This window comes from Ricinus communis, chromosome 10 (genome assembly GCF_019578655.1).
Source record: "Ricinus communis isolate WT05 ecotype wild-type chromosome 10, ASM1957865v1, whole genome shotgun sequence".
In the NCBI taxonomy this organism is placed as follows: domain Eukaryota; kingdom Viridiplantae; phylum Streptophyta; class Magnoliopsida; order Malpighiales; family Euphorbiaceae; genus Ricinus; species Ricinus communis.
The window spans coordinates 10,615,839-10,639,335 of record NC_063265.1 but is presented as its reverse complement, the minus strand read 5'-3'; the positions used below and the strand labels follow the sequence as shown (position 1 = coordinate 10,639,335).

The following is a 23,497-nucleotide window of genomic DNA, read 5'->3' as shown; positions in this document are numbered from 1 at the left end:
ATAAAAGAAATGAATCACAATTTTATAAAGTATAAATTTTTAAACTATATGGTATTAATATGAGTTTTTTTATTTTTATTTAGTTTTTTTTGTAACAAGTTGCTTTTGAGGAACTTAGCATAAGAATTCGTCTTATTTTTGTATTTATAAATCAAAAGTCTAGATCGCATTAACTTATTTAAATTAACTCAATTATACAAAAACTTAAAATATATTTTTATATATTAAACGAGTATTAAAGAGTTATATTACGAACAAAATATAATCGAATAAAAGTTTAAATTTAACAACCATTTTAAAAATTTGTGAGGGTTAAATTTAGCATGAAATCTCTCTCTCTCTCTCTATATATATATAAATTTCTGAAATTTAAATTTTTTTGATATATATTTTTAATTTTTAATATATAAGATTTTTTGTTTTGACATTTATATTTATTTTTGATATACATCAAACTTATATATAATTTTATAGTTTTTCTATCAATTTATTGATTTATAAATTACATTCTTAATCAGATAATGATAATAATTCTATCTTAAGAAATAATATATTAATTATATTTTAATATTATATTAAATGATAAATTAATTTTTTAATTAGATATTGAAAAAGGAAGCAGCTTGGATTGACAAAATATATTTTTAAATTTTTAAATCTTTTAGTTTTTACATTATCTCATTTAATTTTTATATTTTTATTTGTATTTAATTAGAAATTCAAAAAATTTAATTAAATAAAAATAAAAGTATTCAAAGTTTCACAAAATAAATAAAATTTGCATAAAATATATATGTAATAAATTTTGGATGGCCCCGTCATTGACCCATACAATGCAAAGGTCACGAGACAGAGGTCCAATCAAAGTTCAACCGGTAACTACAAATATATGCATAAATATTTATTTACATGTATAGTTTAAAGATATTTTTTATAATTTAACTTTTAATTACCTAATAATTAAATTCAATAAAATATAATAATCAACAAAATTTAATATGCTTATCCTCTAAAAAGATTTTAATCACAAACTTAGTTATTAAAAAAATACTCCATTAAGTAATCATAAGTTTCTTTAACTTATAATTTTAATATTTTTATAAATTGAGTATCAATATTTCTAGTTTTGACTAGATTTTTAAAAACTTAATTTTTCCACTTATAAATTTGACCAATATTTTTAATATATTAATTCGTTAATTAGAAAATCATGAATTTGTTTGAAATGCAAAATTTAGAAATAAAGCAAAGAAAACAAAATGTAATTTGTCAAAATGATACTATTTTATTAATAAAAATATATTATATTAATTTATTTTTTAAAAAATAAATTTATACAACTCTCATGACCAAATCTTCAATCCACTTAACTAGAATATAAATTTCTAGCGATTTAGCTTGAATATGGATTTATTCAAAAATAAATTTTAAATTATTCGACTCGAATATAGTATTAATTTCTTATTCAACCGGTTCAATTTGCCATATGGTCTGAAATCAAAAACTAATTTTTTGATATAAGAAAAATAAAACTTTAGAAATTAATAAAATAAAATAAAAGCTCAAAGAATGGGTGCCATAAAACTGAAAAATTTCATGGATTTAATAAAAAATTATTGTTGTGCCCTATTTTCCATCATGAATTATTGGGGCAGCATCAGGCATCATTTGATCTCACACTGTTGCCCCTATTTTCCGTCGTAATTTACGGTTACAATTTTTAACTCTGAAGTGGCACTATTGTCATTTCCCATAAAAAGAAATGAGCAAATGTAAATATTATTTACCCTACCCTACCATTCCTAAATAGCCAAATTACGTGAGACCCAAATTTCAAATACATGCTTAAATAACATTTCTTTTTTAGTAGAGGGACATGTATTATATTACAAGATTAGTTTATTTATATTTATTTCCTTTTTCATTTTATAATATTATATTTATTCATTTCAAGAAATTCCTATAGTATTTATGTGGAATGGAAGGTAATATTTTAATCATTAAATTATATATAAAAATTAATGTAATCCCAAATTATAGTAAATATAACAATCAAGACCGCAACAAAAACAAACAAGGCAGTGTGGTGGCATTATCGTAATTGAGACGAGATGAGAGGGTCTTTTTATTTGTTTATATCTAGAATTATTAGACTGCAAGTGCAAAGGACATAAAGGTAACCTGAAAAATAAAAAATAGAAAATAAATAGATAAGCATTTTTCTTTTTTAAAAACAAATCATAAAAAGGATAAAACTGCTAAAAGAACAGAAACAAAAACAGAGACTAGAACAGGGGGAGAGAGAGAGAGATCTAAGTTGAGTTGAAGTTCCGAGTCAAGAGCCGAGTTAGGTCACGTCACTCCCTTTCTCTCGTCTTGTCAGCATTAATTCTCAGAGACAAATCCTAACCGTTAGATCCCATTGTCCTCAACCGTTTGATTCTTTTCTCTCTCTCCCTCTCTCAATTTGAAGAACGATGCAGTCTTTCACGCAAAAAAAATAAAAAGAGCTGCAAACTTTGAAACGCAACGATCGGGTCGGATTTCGGGTACTTTGTTTTCTTGTACGAATTGGTGATTTTCATCAGGTAATTGCTTTTGTTTTCTTTTTTGGCTATTTAGTTGGTGAGAAAATCAAGGGATTGGGATTTGAGAAAAGAAGCTAAATTTTGGAATTTTGTGAATTTTTTTTTTAATTTTGATTTGGGAGGGAAATAGAAAATTCAGGTAGTTATAAAGGTAGTTACTTGTTTGGGGTTCAGTTCTTTTTAGGTTGGAAGAAGTGATTTTTTCTTTTTTAAAAATATTTAGTATATTTTCATTTTTTAAAAGAAGCGATGGTTATGTAATGGAAAGGTTGCTGCGTGAGTAAGCTTGTTTTTTTTTTTTTTTTTTTTTATTTAAAGTAATTTTAATTTTCTTAAAGTTTGTCTTTTGTTTTTGGTTATTTCAGATTTGAGCTTTGTGGCAGGTTGATTACAGTGTATTGAGCTCGAGATCACTTGATTGAAGTGTGATTTAGAGTTTGGAAGCTTAGAGAAAAAAATGGAAGAAAGTTGGGCAACTTGTGGGAAATGAGTGGTTGTGGTCTAATTTAGTAGTTTGACTTTGAAGTTTTGGTGATATTTGATCTCTTCCATTTGGGCACAATTTGGTTTCTTAGAAAAGTTTGATCTTGATTTGTGGTAGAATTAGGGCCGAATAGTAGAAAAGCCACTTGATCTAAGTAGGTGTTTTCTACTGAGTAAAGCCCTAATCGCAGTGAAGTGTTTTTGACATGCCAAGAAATGGAACACAGTTTATAAATTAGAGATAAAATAGAATTTTAAAAATAGATAGTCAATGGAAGCATTCTCCAAGTATGCCCACAGTCCTGCCCACATTGCAGTTGCACGGCGCGATTATGCAGCCTTAAGGCATGTTATTTCAACCCTCCCACGACTAGCTAAGGCTGGTGAAGTTAATACAGAAGAAGAATCTCTTGCTGCTGAGGAACGAGCTGATGCTGTTTCTGCTGTTATTGATCGCCGAGATGTTCCTGGCCGTGAGACTCCTTTGCATCTTGCTGTTAAATTGCGAGACCCTATCTCTGCAGAAATTTTGATGGCAGCTGGTGCAGATTGGAGTCTGCAGAATGAACATGGTTGGAGTGCTCTTCAAGAAGCAGTTTGCACAAGAGAGGAACGAATTGCAATGATAATTGCTCGGCATTATCAGCCTCTTGCTTGGGCAAAATGGTGTCGTAGGCTTCCACGTATTGTTGCCTCAGCTAGTCGCATTCGTGACTTTTACATGGAGATAACTTTTCATTTTGAAAGTTCAGTCATCCCATTTATTGGTCGCATTGCCCCATCAGATACTTATCGCATTTGGAAGCGTGGTTCTAACCTTCGTGCTGACATGACCCTTGCTGGATTTGATGGTTTTCGCATCCAAAGGTCAGATCAAACATTTCTATTCTTGGGGGAGGGATACTCTTCGGAGGATGGTAATACATCTTTGCCACCAGGTTCTTTGATAGTTCTTGCACATAAGGAAAAAGAAGTTACTAATGCTTTGGAGGGGGCTGGTGCCCAACCAACCGAAGCGGAAGTTGCCCATGAAGTGGCATTAATGTCTCAAACTAATATGTACAGACCAGGGATTGATGTCACTCAGGCAGAGCTTGTTCCTCATTTGAATTGGAGGCGACAAGAGAGGTCAGAGATGGTTGGAAATTGGAAGGCAAAAGTTTACGATATGCTTCACGTAATGGTAAGTGTGAAGTCAAGGCGGGTTCCTGGTGCGATGACGGATGAGGAGCTTTTTGCTGTGGATGATGAAGAAAAATTGGTAAATGGTGCTGATAATGATGAGTTTGATGATGTATTGACAGCAGAGGAGAGGAAGCAGTTGGATTCTGCCCTTCGTATGGGGAGTTCAGATGGCCTTTGTGAGGATGAGGAGCCTGGGGTCATTGAGTTCCAAGAAAATGGTTCAGGAGGTTCCTATGAAAATGGGGAATCTAATGGTTCCATTAAAGAGAAGAAAAGTTGGTTTGGTTGGAAGAACAAAGGTCCAAAGAATAATAATGATGATCCTGAAGATACAAAGATCTTGAAGAAGTTTTCTAAGTTGGCGCCTGAAGGTGGGACCCAAAAATCTGTTGATAATCAAAGATCATCATCTGAGTTTTCTAGGGCTGAGGATTTGGGGGATGGGAAGAAGGGAAAGGATAAAGGCAGCAAGAAGAAAAAGAAGAAAGTGCCTGGTAGTGAGTCCAAGCATGAGAGTGAATACAAGAAGGGGTTAAGACCTGTCTTGTGGTTGACACCAGATTTTCCTTTGCAAACTGATGAGCTCCTGCCTTTACTTGATATATTAGCCAACAAGGTTAAGGCTATTAGAAGGCTTAGGGAGCTTTTGACAACTAAACTACCTCAAGGAACATTTCCTGTCAAGGTATTCTGAGGACACTTCTTTCTAGAATTTATTCCTGTATAATTTGCCTATTAGGTTGTTCTTTTCTTCAGTATGGTTATTTCACTATTTATTTTCTGGAGGTATATTCTTGTGTTTTATGCTGTTTTCATTATGATAATGAGCATATTAAATTTTCGTGCTGGTTTCCAGTTGGTACTGGTGCATTCTTTCCCTCCCTTTTCTCTTCTCTTATGGGGTTTTGAGTATGCTGGGAGGATTGGGTTGAGGGTGGGAGATTTTGAGCAACAAAGATTAAGGTTCTTGATTGAAATCCTCTAATATAGTCTCTGGGTCTTTCTTGCAAAGGGAAAACATGTTTTAGGCTTCAGTGTAATTAGCATTGGAGCGTCTTTTTCTCTCTTCAGAAACTTTAGGAAGAGTTCCTAATATCCTAAGGGAAAATTGGAAGATTCATGTTGATATGTTTCATGGTTTTTCACATAAGCATTTTGGACTTTGACTGCATTTTTAACTATGTTATCTGTTATCTTCGATTTAATTTATTGGTATAATCCTCTGGCTGAAGTCATTTATGCATTTTACCCAAAAGCATTTTTCAAGGAGATATTTCTATGTATTGAGAAATGAGATGCACTGTTATTTATGACTTGAGATTGAGGAACTTCCATAACCAAGTCTTGTTCATGCATAATAGGATGAATCTTGTTACTTGATATTTAGTAAAATTAGAGGATGTGGTCTTGCACAATCCCTATCCCTTGTCTAGAAGAAATATTCGCTTGTGCTGATGGATTTGTTATGGATTTTGTTATTGAAAGAATGAGAATTTGCTAGTTATTAATGGCTGTTGTTAATCTAATAATTTAGAATTTGGATGGCACCCAGCTTTGCATCCATATCTAGGTAGCATATTAGTAGAGACCTATATGTGCATGTGTGTTTCGTTTCATTTGTGGGAATATTTATACAACTTCCAGAATGACGGGAGCATGTGTAATATTAATGAATATCACATGTCAAATGTGCATTTACAAACTGCTGCTATTCAAATGCAAAATGAACTTCCTGTCTTGCATATTTTTGTTAGAATGTAGAATTGATTACTTAGTTCAGTAATGAAATTCTATCCTCATTGATTTTTAATGAACAATGGTAAGAAACCTATCAAGCTATTATTTGTGCCAACTGGTCTTGAATGCCAGAACGAGGTGTTCCTCCTGCCCCCTTTTTCTTCTTTGAACGATGAATAATTCTTAGTAAGTGTTCTATGAATGTAAACTAAGGAGCTTTTCTGTAAGATGTGATAATATGTATTGGTAAGAAGCTTCTCTTAAAGTGGTATTATGTCTGATCAATAACCTTTCTGATACTGAAGAAGACTTTGCAAGTTGTATATCTTGCTTTCAAGTACTTAGCAATGAACAGCATGATAATATCTTGTTTTGTTTACTGCAGGTTGCGATCCCTATTGTCCCAAGTATTCGGGTGCTTATTACTTTTACAAAGTTTGAGGAGCTTCAGCCAGTGGAGGAGTTCTCAACCCCTCTTTCCAGCCCAGCACATTTCCAGGATGCCAAATCAAAGGAATCAGAAGGGTCCATATCATGGATTTCATGGATGAGAGGGAGTAACGGTGGCCAATCAAGTGATAGTGATAGTCACAGGTATAAAGATGAGATTGACCCATTTCACATACCATCAGACTATACATGGGTTGACGCCAATGAGAAGAAGCGCCGCATGAAGGCCAAGAAGTCCAAGAGCAAGAAACACAGAAAACAGCCAGTAGCCAGAGGTGGGGATGGTGGAGCACATCATTTGAGTGAAGAGGTGGAAGAATAATTGCATGAACTATCTTGAGGAACTTTGCACCGTCGAAATCATTTGCAAGGAAAAAAGAGATGGTAGGGCGCTGCTTGCTGATCTGACTTCCATTCTTCTTTCAGTCCAGGCACTGGATGATTTACAAGATATTTGTTAGGCAATCACTTCTTGTTGATTGTGAAGACTGTTGTCTTCTTCTGTTGTATTGTTAGGTGATGTGAAATTGAAGAGGAGCGAAGTCCCCCTTTTCCCCATCTAAGTATCTTATTTTCATTCGTTATGACCTTAATCTTTGTATCAAAAATCAGCTGCTTATCAAGCTTAACACATTTTGTGATTGTTATTCTTTTTCCGTTGGTCATTTTCACCAGCACTTACGTTTTTGGAATGGAGAATTGATGGCATTTTTTCTTTTTACTTCTGGGAGACGTTTAACAGAGTTTTGCTGATGTGCTTGTTTAATAACTTCAATTACTTGTATGGCTGTTTGATTGAGAATTCTTCACGTACACATCAGGCAACATAAACCAAGCAGATATGAGGACATTTTAAGCACGTTTTACTCTCAAAAGATATATGCTCATTTTACTACTTTACCTCACTGAATATGAAGAGAATTTACAAGAGAGGCGTCAGAATACAAGATGAGAGGCCCATTTACAGAAAACTGTTAACCATGGCATTAACATGTGTATTTGCCTAACAGATACCTACCAGAACCTATCTCTGTTAACACTTAGGTAACCAGCCATTACTTTCCCTCCAGTATTTCTCATGCCATCTATGAGAAAGCACCATGTTGAACCCAATGCTCCAATGAAAAAATCGGCTTCTGTTGCCATCAGGAAATTAACAAGCGGGTAATTTGTGCTGGTTTGCCTGCCCAGACTGGCTTCATATTCGGCCATTGTCGTGTTCCCAACTTGGCGTGTTACATTGCTGTAGTAGAACTTCCAATCCGTGTACTTTTCCAATTTATCAATAACCTCCTGAAGATAATGTAGATTGCAGGTATTAGATTAATAAGACACAAGGAAGTAATTATAAAAGAGCAGAAGGAAATTAAAACTTTTTCTATTTATCAATAACCTCCTGAAGATAATGTAGATTGCAGGTATTAGATTAATAAGACACAAGGAAGTAATTATAAAAGAACAGAAGGAAATTAAAATCATCAATTGTCGGGATCAAGTTCTGACCTGCATTTCAGTTGACAACCAAATGCTGTTCAAGTGCGGAAACTGCCGTCTTAGTTGATCCGCGAGGTGCATGTATTCTTCAAATTCAACCACCTTCATTTCACATGCCTTGTCTCCCATTCTTACATGCATGCTTAGCAATGGCCTAGGGACCCATGGTTTGTGACTTGACCATACAAATCGTTGAATATCTGACACTGGCTTGTTTGTCACTTCCTATAAGGGTCACTATTAGTCATTTTGGAAAGAATATCTCGAAATGTAGTGGAAGGTATTGATCTTGCCAATCATGTTATGCGCTAACAGATGGAGTCGAAGATAAGAGATCGACAAACCTTTGGCCATTTATCCTCAAGACTGGCAAGAACCATCTTTGCAACTTCCTTTCCAAATGCAGCATTACGAGCAACATTCATCAAGCCACATGTATACTCAGTTTGAAATCTCATTAAATAGCGTATCGCCTGAAAAATGTAAATGACACCAGTCGAACTAGAATTCAGTCTATAGACAAGTCTGGCTCAAAATAAAAGTACTAGCCGCATATTTTCTCCTCATCCTTCTGATAATTGAAAAGAAAACAATCTTACAGAGAGTTTATTGGTTGAAATTACATAGTAATGAAATGGAGTAATTAGAATTCAATTTAATTTGTGTTCTTTTAACAAGAAAGTGATTTTTTTCAAATATATTTTTCCATGTGGAGAAACAATTCAAGCATGAGAAGCTCGAGGGACGTTCTAGGCAAGCAATAAAACAAGCAGCTCTCTCTCGATCCTAGATCAATTTTGCTTTACCTGAGCTCTCCACCACCTACGATCCATCTTATGATGAAAAGTGATCAAACTCCCATTAATTTCTGTTGTTGGCTGCAAATAACTCCAGGGATCACCCCATATCCTGCATCAGGTAGTGACTATTTAGAATTAACATGATTATAGTTTCTCAAGGATGTGAACCATTATGCATATAATAACTTACCTAGGAGTTCGACCAGTCCATATTTCTTTTGAATTATAGTTCTCTTTTGTAGTTATGCTTCCATTTTCCCATGCTTCTTTATTGGCCATAAGCTCAAGGGCATGATCTCGACATTCTTGGGATGTTTCTGGAAAGAAGTAGCAAGACCAACTAGAACGAGAAGTACCTACAACAACATTACATGTCATGTATCTATCAGTAACAACATCATTTCTTCCAAGTGGACTTGTAAGTGATATATAAAGCTTCCATTCAAAAGAATAAATTGTTAGTTCTTTGAATACCAACTCCCAGTAAATGAGATAACTAGAAGTCATATGAGATACTGAGGAAGCCGACATTTTCCTCAAAGTTCCTGCAGAGGATTTTATTCACCATGAAGTCCCATTAAGTCTTGAATTTTCTGAATTGTAACTTTTAGAACAAGGAACAAGCCCTTCACTGGAGAAGGTTTTACCATCATTCACAAGAAAATGCATAGAAGGGGAAATTTAATCAGAAAAAATGTTGCAGAATTAATTGCTTTTGTTTTTGCACATACCCTTACAGCCATCATGGTCAGCTCGATTATAGTAGCTCGTAACAAGGACTCTTTTATCCTTTAATGCAATAGCAAGAAGCCCAGACATTCCAACTAGCTGTGCTCCGATGCCAAAGCCAGGTAATTTCTCCCAGTCAGCTACAAGAAATTTTACATTAGGATCCTTGCAGTTTGGTGGATGCTGATGGATCCATATGTCACGTTGCACTTTCCTAGTAAGAGGATAATTGTCTTCATCTGATCCACTGATCTGAAGAAAAATAGTATACAAATAAAATTATACTGATGAGACATTTTGAGGAACAGCATAAAAGACCACAGAATACCTTGAACTGAAACAGAAATCACAAACAGTACATTCATCGATGCGTTCGATCTTATGCATTTCTTTCTAGCGAAAGAGGAGGTGCTTAAATTGGAAATACAGGTTTGGTCTACTTGGTTAGAGTACAGTTGTAAATGTGCAGGACAATCACAAACGACTAGATACATGCCAGACCTACAAGTGATTTCTAAATAGGTGAACAAAGATTCATATCTAACAGTTTTCCAAGTTCTTTCAATTGTTACAGATTCTAGTTGAACATTATAATTCGGAAACATACCCAAGGAGGATAAGCACCTTCCGATATGGCTTGATGCCTGTAATACCTAAGTTGCTCATTGGCTGTGGATGCTGGGTGCATGTCTAACAATCCCTTCCAAGTTGTCCAAGGAGGGAAGCTCTCATTTTCAGCTTGTTTATCGAGACGCTTATTTATTTGTGCACTCAATTTACAGTTCTCCAAATGAGGCCCATTAGGTACAGCAGACTTGCTCAGTCCAAGATTCTGAAAGTTTTCAAATTCTACATCTACTGATTCAGATAACAATGCACTCCAAGCTGAATGCAATAATGAGACTTTCTCATCATGTGTCCTTTGTGAATCATCCCATCTCTCCGTTTCCATTAGTTTAAATTTACAGTCTGTACTTGCCGCCACATCTGCAAGCATCAAAATAGTTTCTGGTCATAAAACTCCAGCAATATGAACTAAGAAATAATAAGATATTTTAAATTCACTTAACAAAATCAAAAACAATTACTCCTATATGTTATAGATTAGGGATACAGTTGAAAGTAATTCTATTTCCATGGAAGCATCACTTCAAAAGATCAAATTCCGATACTGCGCTTTTTAATAAAGGGAAAATTTAAAGGACCACAATTCTTTTTGAAGCTTCAAAATCACTTAAGAATTCTTCAATTTGAAGCATGTTAGATAACTAAGTACAATAAACGGTAATATAGGAAAACTTGGTCAAATCAAGCATTGATGCATTCCTTCGAAACTAGTTTAAAATCACCAGCTCAAAAGAAGGGATAATTGGCTTCAATTTGAAGTATATTAGAGAACTAAGTAGATAATCTAATTATGATAAACAGTGTGTCACTTTAGTCAAAGTAAAGCAGCTAAGTAAATAAATAAATTGTATTTAACATTTTAAGTTTCTTCGATCACACTCTTTTATCATTTTCATCGTCACTTTTTCATGCATGAATTTCTGCTACTCAACACCAAAAATACTACTTGGATTGATGTTAGAGAATTGCATACTAACGATTCTCAACTTCAACAAATTCACAGAATTACAGCCAAATTTTATCTACTCTTTTATCCCATATGTTAAATTAAGGCAGTATAATTCCCTTGATCCTCATACCATAAGCTAAATTCCTTTCTTGGGTTTTGTAGTAACTTGTATACTGGTTAAGATTAAGAAAAATAAAGATGTCCAAGGATGACCAAGAGGAGAATTCTTTCTTCTTCTTCTTCTTCTTCTTAAAACAAAAGATGACCAAGAGTTGGAAATGGTATGTGCAGAGTCATTTTATTGATAAACAACTGCTACCTTTTAAAGAAAATAGGAAAGGATTAGAAGAACAAATAACAGTTTAAAATTAAACTTACTGATAAACTCAGAACTTGAATTCCATGGTGATGAATTCCTTATCGAAACAGCAGAAAATGAAATCCCACCAAACGCAAAAGTCCCAAGGGAAGTAAGAGCAGCCAAGAACAAAGAAGTGAGACAAACTCCACAGAGAAAACCCACCACGCAAAGTTGACATGGAAATGAACTACTCATTTGCAGAGCTCTTTGTGAAACTACTCTTTCAAGTGATTTCCGACCCAACGGCTCCATATTATTTTCTCCACTTTGACTACTAATAGCCATTTCTTGAAAATCAAGATCAAGAACCCAAAAGCAATTTGAAACTGTCTCCTCTGCTAGCGTTTTATGGCATGCCAACTACCTTGCATCAGCAATCACATGAAAGTAAGTTACTGCACCACAACTTTTTTCTATGCATGTAAATGACATTATTTCCTTAACCCAAGAAAATAACTAATTCACAAAAATTGTCTTGCCTAAAGTCTCAACCATTCATTAAAAACTCTAAACTTCTTTTGATTACGGTGGTCCATTTCTAACCGGAAAGTAAATAAAGCACTCACTCTCTTTACAATTCACAAAAAAAAAAAAAAAAAAAAGAAATTCTAATATCTAAATGAACGAACACAATTTCTTTTTTTTTTTTTCTTAAAAAAAAGATGATCACAACCAAAAAAAGCCTAAGTTTTCTTTAATGGTTTAAAAGTTTGTTTCTTTAGAACGAAAAAGCCCAACACAGATACAATTGGCTAGGAACAGAGAATAAAAAAAGGGTTAAACATTTCCCATAAGAGGTTAGCATGCAGAAAGACGCCTGCCATAACAAAAAAACACTACTGCAAAGTGCAAACAAAAGATATGCATCTAAAACAACAACTCACCAGAAAAATCACAAAGCAATTAAAATCTGAAGTTTTTTTTTTTTTAACCAAAAGAAAACAAGAACTGAAAATGAAATGTTATATTTTGGCCTCAAAAAGGCAAGAAAAAGAAAAAAGAAAAAAAGATTTGTCAGAAAGAAAGGAAGGAGCATTGGAAAACCAACCCAAAATATTCAGTTTCAGCTTCTCAAGGAACAAACAGAAATTGTGTTGTATTTATATATATGTCCAATCATCCCCTTCACAAGTTGGGTTTGGTGCACTCTCAGTCAATTATTCTTCTTATCTTTTTTGTTTGTTACTTAGTGCAGCTTCCTACTAGTCTGTCTAATTCAGTGAACCAAAGACCAATCTTACCATAGCCTCCTCCATTTGAGACTGGTTCCTTTAAAGAAATTTTTCAAAAGAAACACATAAATTAATATGTGTTAAGAAAATAAATTATAAAAAGATTAAAAGAATTTAAATTTATTTTTCTAATACACAACTGCAATTTCAAACAACCCTCTGTATATAATATCACCCACTGTTAGTGATTATCAGTTTTGGTGCATGCAAAAACCAATAAACAATATATTCTTCTTTAAGTGGGACCATTTTTTTTAATATTATTTGGAACCCACTGAACACTTACATCTCTTTCATCATTCATGATTGATTTCATTACCAGCTGTATATAACTCCAAAGCTGAATTAAACCCAAAGACAAAACAATTTATTAAAATTTTGGTTAAGTTTTAGTCGATTAGAAAAAATCCTTTAAGAAAAGAAGAAGAAATTAACAGGAAGAAAACTCTGAAGCATGATAATTGATTAGTAGGAGAAGGAAGAGCAGAGCAGTTGAAAGTGAAAGAGAGTGGAAGAAGAGAAGAGTGTAGAGAAAGCAGAACGATACCCATTATTCATTGAACACGTCTCTTTCAAACAAACAAAAACAAAGTACCGCACTACTCAATTACTCCCTCACGTTAGTTAGGACTTGAAAGTAACATAGAAAATCAAAATTTCTTCTTTTTCAGGAGATATAATATTATATTTGCAGATAATCAGTGTACAATTATCTTAGCATATTACTATTATTTAAATTTTAAACAAATTGTTAGTTTGTTACTGACTCCCAATGATAATTCACAATCATTGGTATTCTCAGTAAGTTTTGTGTTTGAATTTGTTTGCTTGTATACTAATATTAATAGGATCTATTATTATGTTGTATAGAAAATAACAGAAGAATTAAATAAGCAAGTGGCAGTTTAATTATTAATAATGACACTTTAAGTAGCCTGCAATGACAAGTTTTGCTTTTAACTTTATTTGATGGAGAAGCAAAGTAGTTCAGTCATTTTTCTATCCGATTCATTAATAACTTTATACGCTTTTAATTACTCATCATTTTCTCTTAATCTGTTTGTATTAATTTTATGGTTCTGATTAAGGGACAATAATGGCGGTGGGATAGTAGCGCGTGAATTGGACTTTGTGGAGAATACATATTCGAGTTAGTCATTTTCTTAATGAAAATGCTAAATGTTTTATTTTTTTATAATTTTTTGTCTATATAATGTGATATTTAATAATTTTATAAATTTAAATTAAAAAATAGATTTATAAAAATATGAGATAATCGGTAAGTCAAATAAGAAGTGAGAATAAAATAGATTACATAGTATTATTTTTTTATTAAGTGTTTAAATAAATTAATTTAATTCATGAAATTGATTTTTAATAAATTTACTAACTCTATAAATTTGAATATAATAATAATAATAAGCAACTTATAAATTAATATACGATAATAATTAATTATTATTGTTTTTCCACTCCAGCTAGACTTTCTTGTTGGAATTATAGATTTATGCTATAATTTTTTTAAATTTAGACGAATTCTGACTTGAAAATTCTATTTTATTATTCTTATCAAAACCAATTTCCGAGTTTTATGCTCTCTAAAAATAAAAAAGGAAAAAAAAATATTTATTGAGCAAAGTGAATTAAGGAATTTTATCCACAAGTCCAACCCTATAGAGCATGTAACAAGTGGTTTCAGCATTAGAATTGAAGTTGAATTTGAAGTGGTGTTGTCAACTTATCATCCAAGTGATTTGAATAAATTCTAAATTTTACTTTTATTGTACCCACAAAACAAAATCTAATTATTAAAATTGGAAAATCAGAAAAATAAAAATAAAACTGCATTATAAAATGTGTCATTGCACCAGTTTGCTTGTCACTTTTTGTATCATATATTATTAATTATTTGTGAAATAATTAACCCTAATAAAAGTGCATTACTGTTAATTAATTATTTATGAATCAGTCTATTTGTTGAAGGTTCTATTATTGAAGTCAGTGACAGAGAGTTATGAATTAATGGGCCTTCAACAAAAAATTATAACACCAAAAATTTTAAAAGAATCCTAACGGTCAAATTTTGAAGCCAACCCTACTGCTGCTGCTACTACTACTACTACTAGATTCTTAACATTATCTTCTACCGTTCCTTCTCTTCAGTAGAGACCCGTAGTCCATTTTCTCTCTCACTATCTATCTATACCTTCCTTTCTCTTTTGACAAAAAGGGCACTTTACATATTAGTTGTTTACAATAATGAGGTGCTTTTTGGCTTGTTTTAATTCTTCTAAGCATACAAAACAAAGGCATTTGATGAATCCTGCAGCAGGTCCTGCTGAAGATGACCTCCATGTAACTCCATTTTGGTCAATCTTGATTTCATCTTTCTTCTTTATTTTTTTGGATTATTAAATATTGGCATTTATTACTTGATTTATTATTATTATTATTACTGCAGAAAGATGGAGTTAATGAAGTTCTACAACTTGATTTCACCATTGCAAAGCAACAAGTCATTGAAGAACCTCTTATTATTATCGACCCCATTACTATAGAGCCAAAGTAAGTCATGTTCAAAGTTATGAGCTTCAAATATGTTTCGAATTTTCTTTATTTTTTGAGTTTAAAAGGATAACTGGTTCATTGAACTTTTGGGTTTAAATATGTTCTTGTTATTATAGAGAGAAGCTTGAGGAACAATTGAGCAATAATGAGAAAAAGAAGGTGAGCTTCGACTTGAATGCAAGGGTGTATGAGGCTTTATCTGCAGAGGAAGCTACTAATACCATTCTAGTACAAAACAATGTGAAGAAAGAGAGTGAAAACAAAGAAGAAGAAGAAGAAGCTTCAAATGAAAGCAAATCAATTTCTAATTTGATTTCATCAAATGGAACATCTTATCCTCCAAACCACAGATATCAGAATTATACTGAAGAAGAGTGTGAAGATATAGACTTACAAGATAGTCATTTTGATGGTGGCAGTGAGCATATGGGTAGTGATAGTCAGTTTTTGGTTCAAGAAGAGTCATCTGAATCACTGTTTTCATTGTCAATTGATTCAAGAAAACAAGTTTATGAAGCTGAAGTGGGTGAAAAGGAGGTCACTAGTCCAATGCCAAAATGTGGTTCATCTCGTGAGGAACTTAAGGCAATTGGGTCTAATCAGAATGCTCAATTTAGGAATCAGAATGTTGATTCTGTGTTGAATTCAGTAGAAAATCTGCCTCAACGGAAAGCAATCAAAGCCAGAGCAATCTTACTGCCGGACCATCTAGACAAGGAGAACATCGATGTAGAGCAAAATTTTGGTGCACACATGAGTCCAGAGCCTAGTTTTAAGGTATTGACTAACAATTCAAAAGCAGATGTTGATCAGAAGAAGCTATCGGGTCAAGAAATTGCAGTGGATACTAGCCTATCTAGTTGGTTAGGTGAGTCTGCAACAACACCCTTGTCAAAGGGCAGTGCTAATTCTATTGGGAATTCACCATCTCAGAGAACAATTCCTCCAAAAATTCATGAAGCTGGGCCTATTTTAGGAGAATTGACCGTGAAAGAACTTGAACAAGTTTCTGTATCTACTTCTCCTAGAAGGGCAAGGAGCAAGACACCTGAATCACCCGTTATAGGGACTATTGGAAGCTACTGGAGTCATACTGGACAGACCATAGATTCAGATTCGGGCTCCTCTTCTAGCAAAGGAATGTCGAACACTACAAAAGAAAATGGAGAGGTACTTTTACAGAGTTGATTCATGGTCAAGTTACATGCTAGTTAATGAAGTAGATGCTGACATTGTTTTTGGTTGTGTGCAGGATGAGCGAAGGAAGTGGAATTGTGAGCCGCTTGAGGCAAGGTTGGACAGAATTGTTGCTCAAGTTTTAACTAGGTCGGATAGAGTGACTGCATTATAGTTGCTTGATGATGCTTTGTGCAGTTCTTTGTTGGTCTTTTTGACATCCACGTCTTATTATTCTATTGTTACTTCGCTTTTCCTCCCCTTCTCAAAGTTGTACTCCCTTGATAATCTGAATCATTTTCATGGGCAAGATTGGCTAATAATAATTACATAGTAAATGCTAGATACAAAATTTTGCCAGAATAATAATGCCAAGAAACAATATAATGGAAAGTGGGACAGGCGTACTATTATTGCTTTTCTCATATTCTGGAAATCACATTTCTAAGTTTTAAGGACAACCTAACTATCGTGTATGTATCAACTTCCTGTAAAAGAAAAAGGAAAAAAAAGGAAAAAGAAAAAAGAACTACCATATCCAGGTAATTTAACAGAAACTTCTGATGGTACATGTTGGAAAGATCGCTGAGGTACAAATTCAAATATGTTAATATCTGTCATTAGATGCTAGATGGCTACAGTAATTGTCGCAACGAGTCCAGTCCATGTCACTTGGCACTGCTATGACATGATTGAGGATTCAAATTGTAGTATACTTTCAATTATTCTAACTGGCTTGCTTTGTCTGAATTTCAGCATCATTGTCTGCACAGTGGATTTGATCATTCAATCCTTCATAGAAAAAAACGAATTGCTATATGCTATATAAGGTCCCTGCCTACACATCATGGAAAAGCCTTCTTATCTGCTCAGTAGTTGCTGGCATCAATGTGACTGGGCAGCGGGTATACTGTTGCGGCGTAACATATAATAAAAAAAGTATTGTTAAAGTTAAAGAATCCATGCATGGGGATTAAAAAGAATTTTTTGGATGATATTGTGGATATGAATTTGCTTTCCAGATATCTATAGAAATATGTTGAGCTAACTGGTTTACCTGAGAGACATATTTGAATATGCAAGCATAACAGAAGACAAACCCTGATACTGTCACTACAGAAGGATTTGCACGCTTCTGTGCACATAATGGGCAGATTGTTCTATCAGGTGGAAGTGGAATCCCCTCTTTGGCAACCTGTTAAAATAACAAAAAGAACATTATATGTTTATGCATCACATCCTCCCGACAAATGTCCTCTAAACTTTCTTGTTTATGAGATCTGGCAGGATCTACTAAAAAGATAGGTAAGAGCTGACATTCCTGATAATATCATTGTTCCAGGTGAATAACTTTTGTATAGAGATAGATTTGGCTCTAACATTCTTGTCGAGAAACCCTTTACTCTTCACCACATTTTACACTAGTATTATCATATTCTCACATGCAGTTAGGGCAAGTAAAAAGGCCATTACATACTAATTGTATGCATATTGGAGAGAGGCAGAATAAAAGAAGATATTCCACGATCAAAAAGTTCCATATTCACCTTTGGTGGTGGTGGTGGTGGTGGTGATGGATAAACAGTTGGAGCTGACATTCTCTCCTCAGCAGATTGATACCACCATTCCATCATCTGTGTGTATTTTACATGACAAACGTCAGCACTGGTAGACAGAAAAATAACTCATGATTTGCATGAAACCTACATATTTAGATACCTGGATACTAGAATGAAAATAATAGAAGAAGAAATGAGGCTGGTTATAAGTGATTATAAAGTTTAACACAACCTTTGAGACCGGATGATGTAATTTTAGAAATGCCAATTTCACTGGAACTCAGGTAGTGAAGGCAGAAAAGTGATGCCAGAAAATTTTTGCCATTTGAAGAGAAATCATTCACATGGACAAAAGAACAATAATTCACATTTCATTGTCAGGAAAAACTTCAGAAAGAGAACAATATAGAAAGAAAAGGAAGCCTTGGTCTGAATTATCAAAATCATGAAATAAGGCAGTAGAGTATTATTAGTAGCCATGGAATGACAACACCAAAGAGCAGATATATACAATTAAACTTCTGAACTAATTACACAACAAAGAGGCAGATAAATCATACTCACTTTAAAGAAGAAAACTGCTGCAATTAAGCCAGTTTGTGCATAATCAAGAACTGCATATGTACAGCTCAGTAATGCTCCTTGTAATGTCTGTCAGCATTATGTTGCTTCATCAGTAATCCAGTACGCTAAAACTTAATTGAAATGGCAGTTTAGATAAATGAGTTTTGTTTGGAGGGCCAAATAATATAATTTATAATTATACCTTCAACCATGGAGGGCCCCGAAGTCTCTCTCTTTCACGGCTTCTAATTTTCGAAATTCGAGAAGAAGTATCCATCTACCTTGACATCAAAATACTTTTGGATTTAGATATGAATAACTTTCCCAGAGAACGAGGTCATGTAAAGGGAAATAAAATAGTCACTGTACAAAATAATTGTATGCCTACAATTAACGAACTTCAAAAATTTCCTGGTGCAAATCATTGAGCTCCCAATTCATAAGTAACATGAAACACTAAATGATGAGCATTTGAGATGTGATCTGCTGTATATATCAATAAGGTTTAGCAAATCTATTTCAGTATTGAAGATTGGCGAGGAATGTACTGAAGAATCTAAAAAAACAAAATGTTACCTAATTTTTATAATGTTTATAATAACTGTGCACCTGATGACTTTTACAATCAATACTTATATACTGTTATTCATGAAAATCACAAAGCTGATAACAAGGGTTGATGTTCTGGATGTAATACACGGCAAAGAGGAGTATAAAGGGGGGTGGGTATTGGAAGCAAATGCTAAAGAACAGAAATCTTGCAAAATTTAATACCAGTTCTTGTCCTGTTGCTCGACAAACATGAATCCCTAGTGCATGTAATCCTAAAGAGTAGAACCCGGTAGCATCAAGCAGATATAAGAGCTGATAAGTGAATGACAATCCTGCATCATAAACCTCTAGATTAGACACAAAAATTTTGAGAGATACATGCCACTTCCAAGAAAAGATATTTAAATAGACTAGTTTGGCAATGTTTACATCTTGAAGACAAGGACTATTAATGATCAAGGGCCAAGATTAATATGTTAGTTCTGAATTGGTTTATATGTTAGCCAATGGAATTAGTAGATTGAGATCAGTTTTTAATGGAATCTTGTATATAAACTAGCCACAGATTGTAAAAGAGGATTATTAAATATCATAATACAATATCAGTTTCTATTCTCTCCCAAACTCTTTCAATCTTATCTCTTTTCTCTGTTTCTCATCTCTTTCTTTCTTTCTCTTCTCTATCTTTCTCTCCTTCCAAACACAAATCAATCTTATCTCTTTTCTCTGTTTCTCATCTCTTTCTTTCTTTCTCTTCTCTATCTTTCTCTCCTTCCAAACACAAGTTGTTATAGTCCGAGGTCATAACTTGTGTTTGGAAGGAGAAAAAGATAGGAAAGAGAAAGAAAGAGATGGGAAACAGAGGAAAAGAGAGAAGATTGAAAGAGTTTGGGAGAGAATAGAAACTGATATTGTGTGATGATATTGAATAATCCTCTTTTACAATCTGTAGCTGGTTTATATGCAAGATTCCATTAACGGCTGATCTCAATTTACTAATTCTATCAGCTAACTTATAAACCATTTCAGAACTAACATATTAATCTTGGCCCTTGATCATTACAGACTACAAATGTTTTTAGATTTTATTTGGGTTATATTTAGTAACCAAGGGGACACAACCGCTGAAAGATCATAAAGTGTTTTCCAACCCATGGATAAGCTCCAACTTAGATTGAGACATTTTTAATAGCATACTTCCTAAATTACCAGCACCAGTTTACATTGTAGATTAGGAGGAAAAAGAAAAAAGAAAAAACAGCAATATCCGGATAAAAGACACTGAGAACTTATAGCTGTATGTACCTTCACTAGTAGCATGTACCCATGGGTAGCAAGCAAATATAATCTTCTGAATTCTCTTTGTCAAGCGTGCTCTAATGGTTGCTTCTGACTCCATAGTTCCTCTAGAAACAAGAGAACCATCATCTCTGTCAAAATAATCAGCACCTTCAAATGGTCCTCCACCATCTCCCCATAAACTTGCTTGAAGCCTGGCTTCCCTTTCTTTGTTATATAGTGAGTACAGCTTTGACTTAAAATAAGGTAACACAACCTAATCAAATATATCAAACTCGCTGGTCATTACCCTTCATATAGCAATCAGAGTACATGTAAATAGTCTACTTAACACAAGAGTGATTTGAATTTATTCTTATGTAATAGACTACTTAACACAAGTGATTTGAAATTATTCTTAAAACGGGCTAGATTCCGTAACAGTATGTTGCTCTCAGCTATGTATTACAGTCTAAATTATAATTATACAAAATACATAGGTATTTCTGAGAACCCAGCCACAGTTCACTCAAGCAACCAATGAAAAATAAAGGAAACTTCAGCATAACTATTTTGGAAAAAAAAAGAAAGAAGACAGAGCATAGTACCAGAAAAGCAACTGAAAGAATTCTTTGACGCTTTTGTAATCCAGAGAGTTCAATCCCATCCCCTAAGTTCAAACGAGCATCCTTCTTCTTCACTTGTATCTTGACTCCTCTTCTCCGCAATCCATACAGAGATTCAGAAAAGGAAGCATCTAAATAGGAATAATAAAAAAAAGAAGAATGAGCTCAAGCAAAAATTACAAATATAGGGATACAAAGAAAATATTCAAGTTTAGATGCTTAATGTGGCAATGTGAAAGAACATGCAACTTGACAAGGCATAGCTAAAGCCTGTAACTAAGAATGATGACACGTGTAAGCAAATTTCAATTAATTCATGCCAAACTCCTCATATTGTCTTTCAAATAATAGCCTCTTCATCCATTAGAGCACATTCCTAAGTTATGATTTTCCATTATTTCTTTCAGTAGCTGCTCATCGCATTTAGATTACACCCTTGACCACCCACCAAGCCACTCCACATACTTCAAATGTACTACCCTCTTCCATAGACTACTACTTGGAAACCCATATTGCCACTACTATTTTGAAAAAAAAAAAAAAAACTCTAGTTCATTGTAACTCTTAACTCTAACTCTAGTTCTCTAATCCTTACTTTTCACATTCCCAAATAGAGGACACAACTTCAAGGTACCTAAAGTGGGAAACTTCAATCACCAAAAAAAGAGGGAGAAAATAAACACAGCTGTGTGCATAAAAAAATGGTTCGTCATCATAGAGCACATAACAATTCACAAACAGAAGGAAATATTTTGCTCTTACTGTGCAATAACGTACAATATGAACTATTTAATAATTCAATAGTGTGCAATTACGAAGAACATAAAGCAGAAGGACAGAGTTTTCAATTACATAAGAGCGTATACAATTGCTAATACATTACCTCTGGATGCAATGAAAACAACATTGAAACACATCCAACCAAAATTACACTAACATACTAGTAATTGACTATGGGAGCAAATAATGGACGTCAGAAAAAGATATAGCAAGAAAGAAACCTGTAGTTCGTAAGCTGTGTGTCTCAAGAACCAACATGAACAAAGCAAAGAATTCATCTTCATAGTCTAATACTTTGTGAAGGAGAGGTCTTCTTAGTGCCAATACCTTTAAGATCACAAGCAGCAACAACGATGTTTAATTTAGGAATATATAATACAAAACTGAAAATTAAGCAAACACATTCCGTGCATCAATAAATGTGAATTTTAAACAAAAACCAAATGAAAAAGCTGCGTGCTTCAGAGATAAAAGTGATAATTGAGATAAAACAAATTGACAATCTAAGAATATCAAATACCCATTACATGTAAACTTCAAAAAGTTGGGGAGATAGCTAAAGCTTGAAAATTGGGTGCGTGTGTGTGCTGTGTGTGTATACATATGTATATGTATAAATAGCTTACGCCTATGGAGTAGGTTAGAGCTGCACGGAGGCTCGTCGGAAGTTGTTGTGCAGCGGCCATTTCGAAGAAAGTAGGCCGAGTCCCTTGTCCTCCTACTTGAAACAACATTGCTTCTTCTTCTTCTTCTAATTCAACTTTTTTTCTTTTTTTCCCTGTTTTTGCTGATTCTACTTTCTGGGTTTTTGGGGTTTCCTTTTTCTCTGTTGAAGTCTTATCTTGCAATTTTTATAAATAAAAAAAAAAAAAAAAAAAAAGCATAGTAGTTGGATATTCGGTTTTAATCGACTAACCTAAAATTCGCTACATTATATTTTAGGACAATGGAAATAAAGACGAAAACTCAAATATTACAAAAAATAATTTAAACTCAAGACTCTACGCTTTAAAGAGCAAACATCCTTAATATATTGATAATAATATTTCTAAAATTATTATATTATATACTTTATAAAATATTTCTAACGGATTAAAAATATTACTATTATTATTATTATTATTATTATTATTACTCTCTTTAATTACATAGAATGTAAAAGTTTTTTAAGATTTCAATTGTTCTTGTGTTACCACTTCAATCTCATTTGTCAATTTGTTGTAATCTCAAAAATTTGATTCTTTTTATTAAATAATTCAGTTGAGAAAATTGTACCAAAATTAAGTAAACCAAAATTCTTAGTATAAATGAATTGATATATTTAATTTGATTAGATCTAATTTGATAAATAATTAATTTAATTTAATTTATATTTAAAATATATTTTAAGAATTTCAATGACTCATAAAATTTGATTCGAACCGATTAAGTCAATTGAATATACACTCTTAATTAAATCTGTAAGCATTGTACCACTTATAATTATTGAAGATATTTCAAAAATTAAGAAAATTAATGATAAGGAAGTTTTTTTTATTGTTTGGTATATTAAAATCTATCGGTATTTCATAATCAAAATCTATTTAGAACATTCTCATGGTAAGATAGGCGGGATTAGAAATAATTCTCAAAAGCAAATTATCTTTCAATATATTTATTTTATTTTTAATTATTAAATATATTAATCATTATTAATAATATATTTTGTTGAAATTTATTAATAAAAAAAATAAAATTTAAAGAAATATTTTATATTATG

General features: G+C 33.1%; 4 protein-coding genes across 11 annotated transcripts; 2 read left to right on the top strand and 2 right to left on the bottom strand.

The window, feature by feature from the left end:
- Nucleotides 1-2,240: 2,240 nt before the first annotated feature.
- Nucleotides 2,241-7,164, top strand: LOC8258635. 2 transcript variants are annotated; one of them, XM_002521941.3, is made up of 3 exons: nt 2,241-2,588; nt 2,972-4,941; nt 6,379-7,164. In XM_002521941.3, the coding sequence occupies exons 2-3, from the start codon at nt 3,343-3,345 to the stop codon at nt 6,763-6,765; spliced, it is 1,986 nt and encodes a 661-aa protein (XP_002521987.1). In that variant the 5' UTR covers nt 2,241-2,588; nt 2,972-3,342; the 3' UTR covers nt 6,766-7,164. The 2 variants fall into 2 exon arrangements, with proteins under 2 accessions (XP_002521987.1, XP_015576561.1); XM_015721075.2 differs by having other exon boundaries at nt 2,954-4,941.
- A 140-nt stretch (nt 7,165-7,304) lies between these two features.
- LOC8258636 lies at nt 7,305-12,954 on the bottom strand. 7 transcript variants are annotated; one of them, XM_002521942.3, is made up of 9 exons: nt 12,922-12,954; nt 11,421-11,763; nt 10,074-10,453; nt 9,469-9,718; nt 8,928-9,093; nt 8,744-8,846; nt 8,282-8,410; nt 7,947-8,162; nt 7,305-7,736 (listed from the first exon to the last, which is right to left on the bottom strand). In XM_002521942.3, the coding sequence occupies exons 1-9, from the start codon at nt 12,949-12,951 to the stop codon at nt 7,458-7,460; spliced, it is 1,896 nt and encodes a 631-aa protein (XP_002521988.2). In that variant the 5' UTR covers nt 12,952-12,954; the 3' UTR covers nt 7,305-7,457. The 7 variants fall into 7 exon arrangements, with proteins under 7 accessions (XP_002521988.2, XP_025013635.1, XP_048235850.1 ...); XM_025157867.2 differs by lacking the exon at nt 12,922-12,954 and adding an exon at nt 12,452-12,595; XM_048379893.1 differs by lacking the exon at nt 12,922-12,954 and adding an exon at nt 12,452-12,557 and having other exon boundaries at nt 11,421-11,767.
- Nucleotides 12,955-14,764: 1,810 nt separating this feature from the next.
- Nucleotides 14,765-16,726, top strand: LOC8258637. Its single transcript, XM_002521943.4, has 4 exons — nt 14,765-14,990; nt 15,097-15,200; nt 15,320-16,373; nt 16,456-16,726. Exons 1-4 carry the CDS (start codon nt 14,895-14,897, stop codon nt 16,552-16,554), a joined length of 1,353 nt encoding a protein of 450 aa, XP_002521989.2. The 5' UTR covers nt 14,765-14,894; the 3' UTR covers nt 16,555-16,726.
- Nucleotides 16,727-16,763: 37 nt separating this feature from the next.
- On the bottom strand, nt 16,764-22,622 carry LOC8258638 (peroxisome biogenesis protein 12). Its single transcript, XM_002521944.4, has 10 exons — nt 22,365-22,622; nt 21,960-22,065; nt 20,941-21,089; nt 20,360-20,609; nt 19,277-19,386; nt 18,705-18,779; nt 18,503-18,589; nt 17,927-18,013; nt 17,437-17,574; nt 16,764-17,289 (listed from the first exon to the last, which is right to left on the bottom strand). Exons 1-10 carry the CDS (start codon nt 22,470-22,472, stop codon nt 17,218-17,220), a joined length of 1,182 nt encoding a protein of 393 aa, XP_002521990.2. The 5' UTR covers nt 22,473-22,622; the 3' UTR covers nt 16,764-17,217.
- Nucleotides 22,623-23,497: the final 875 nt, after the last annotated feature.

Bases quoted from the DNA above. Each gene is read 5' to 3' on its own strand.
- LOC8258635 (XM_002521941.3), top strand. From the start codon at position 3,343: ATGGAAGCATTCTCCAAGTATGCCCACAGTCCTGCCCACATTGCAGTT. The intron at 4,942-6,378 runs GTATTCTGAGGA...TGTTTACTGCAG, and splicing joins AAGGAACATTTCCTGTCAAG to GTTGCGATCCCTATTGTCCC.
- LOC8258637 (XM_002521943.4), top strand. From the start codon at position 14,895: ATGAGGTGCTTTTTGGCTTGTTTTAATTCTTCTAAGCATACAAAACAA. The intron at 14,991-15,096 runs GTAACTCCATTT...TTATTACTGCAG, and splicing joins CTGCTGAAGATGACCTCCAT to AAAGATGGAGTTAATGAAGT. The intron at 15,201-15,319 runs GTAAGTCATGTT...TTGTTATTATAG, and splicing joins CCCATTACTATAGAGCCAAA to AGAGAAGCTTGAGGAACAAT.
- LOC8258638 (XM_002521944.4), bottom strand. From the start codon at position 22,472: ATGTTGTTTCAAGTAGGAGGACAAGGGACTCGGCCTACTTTCTTCGAA. The intron at 20,610-20,940 runs GTACTATGCTCT...ATATTTGATTAG, and splicing joins TTCTTTCAGTTGCTTTTCTG to GTTGTGTTACCTTATTTTAA. The intron at 18,014-18,502 runs GTGAGTATGATT...AAATACACACAG, and splicing joins CAGCAGTTTTCTTCTTTAAA to ATGATGGAATGGTGGTATCA.
- LOC8258636 (XM_002521942.3), bottom strand. From the start codon at position 12,951: ATGAAATCAATCATGAATGATGAAAGAGAT. The intron at 11,764-12,921 runs GTAAGTGTTCAG...GATGCAAGGTAG, and splicing joins TCATGAATGATGAAAGAGAT to TTGGCATGCCATAAAACGCT. The intron at 8,847-8,927 runs GTAAGTTATTAT...TACCTGATGCAG, and splicing joins TGGACTGGTCGAACTCCTAG to GATATGGGGTGATCCCTGGA.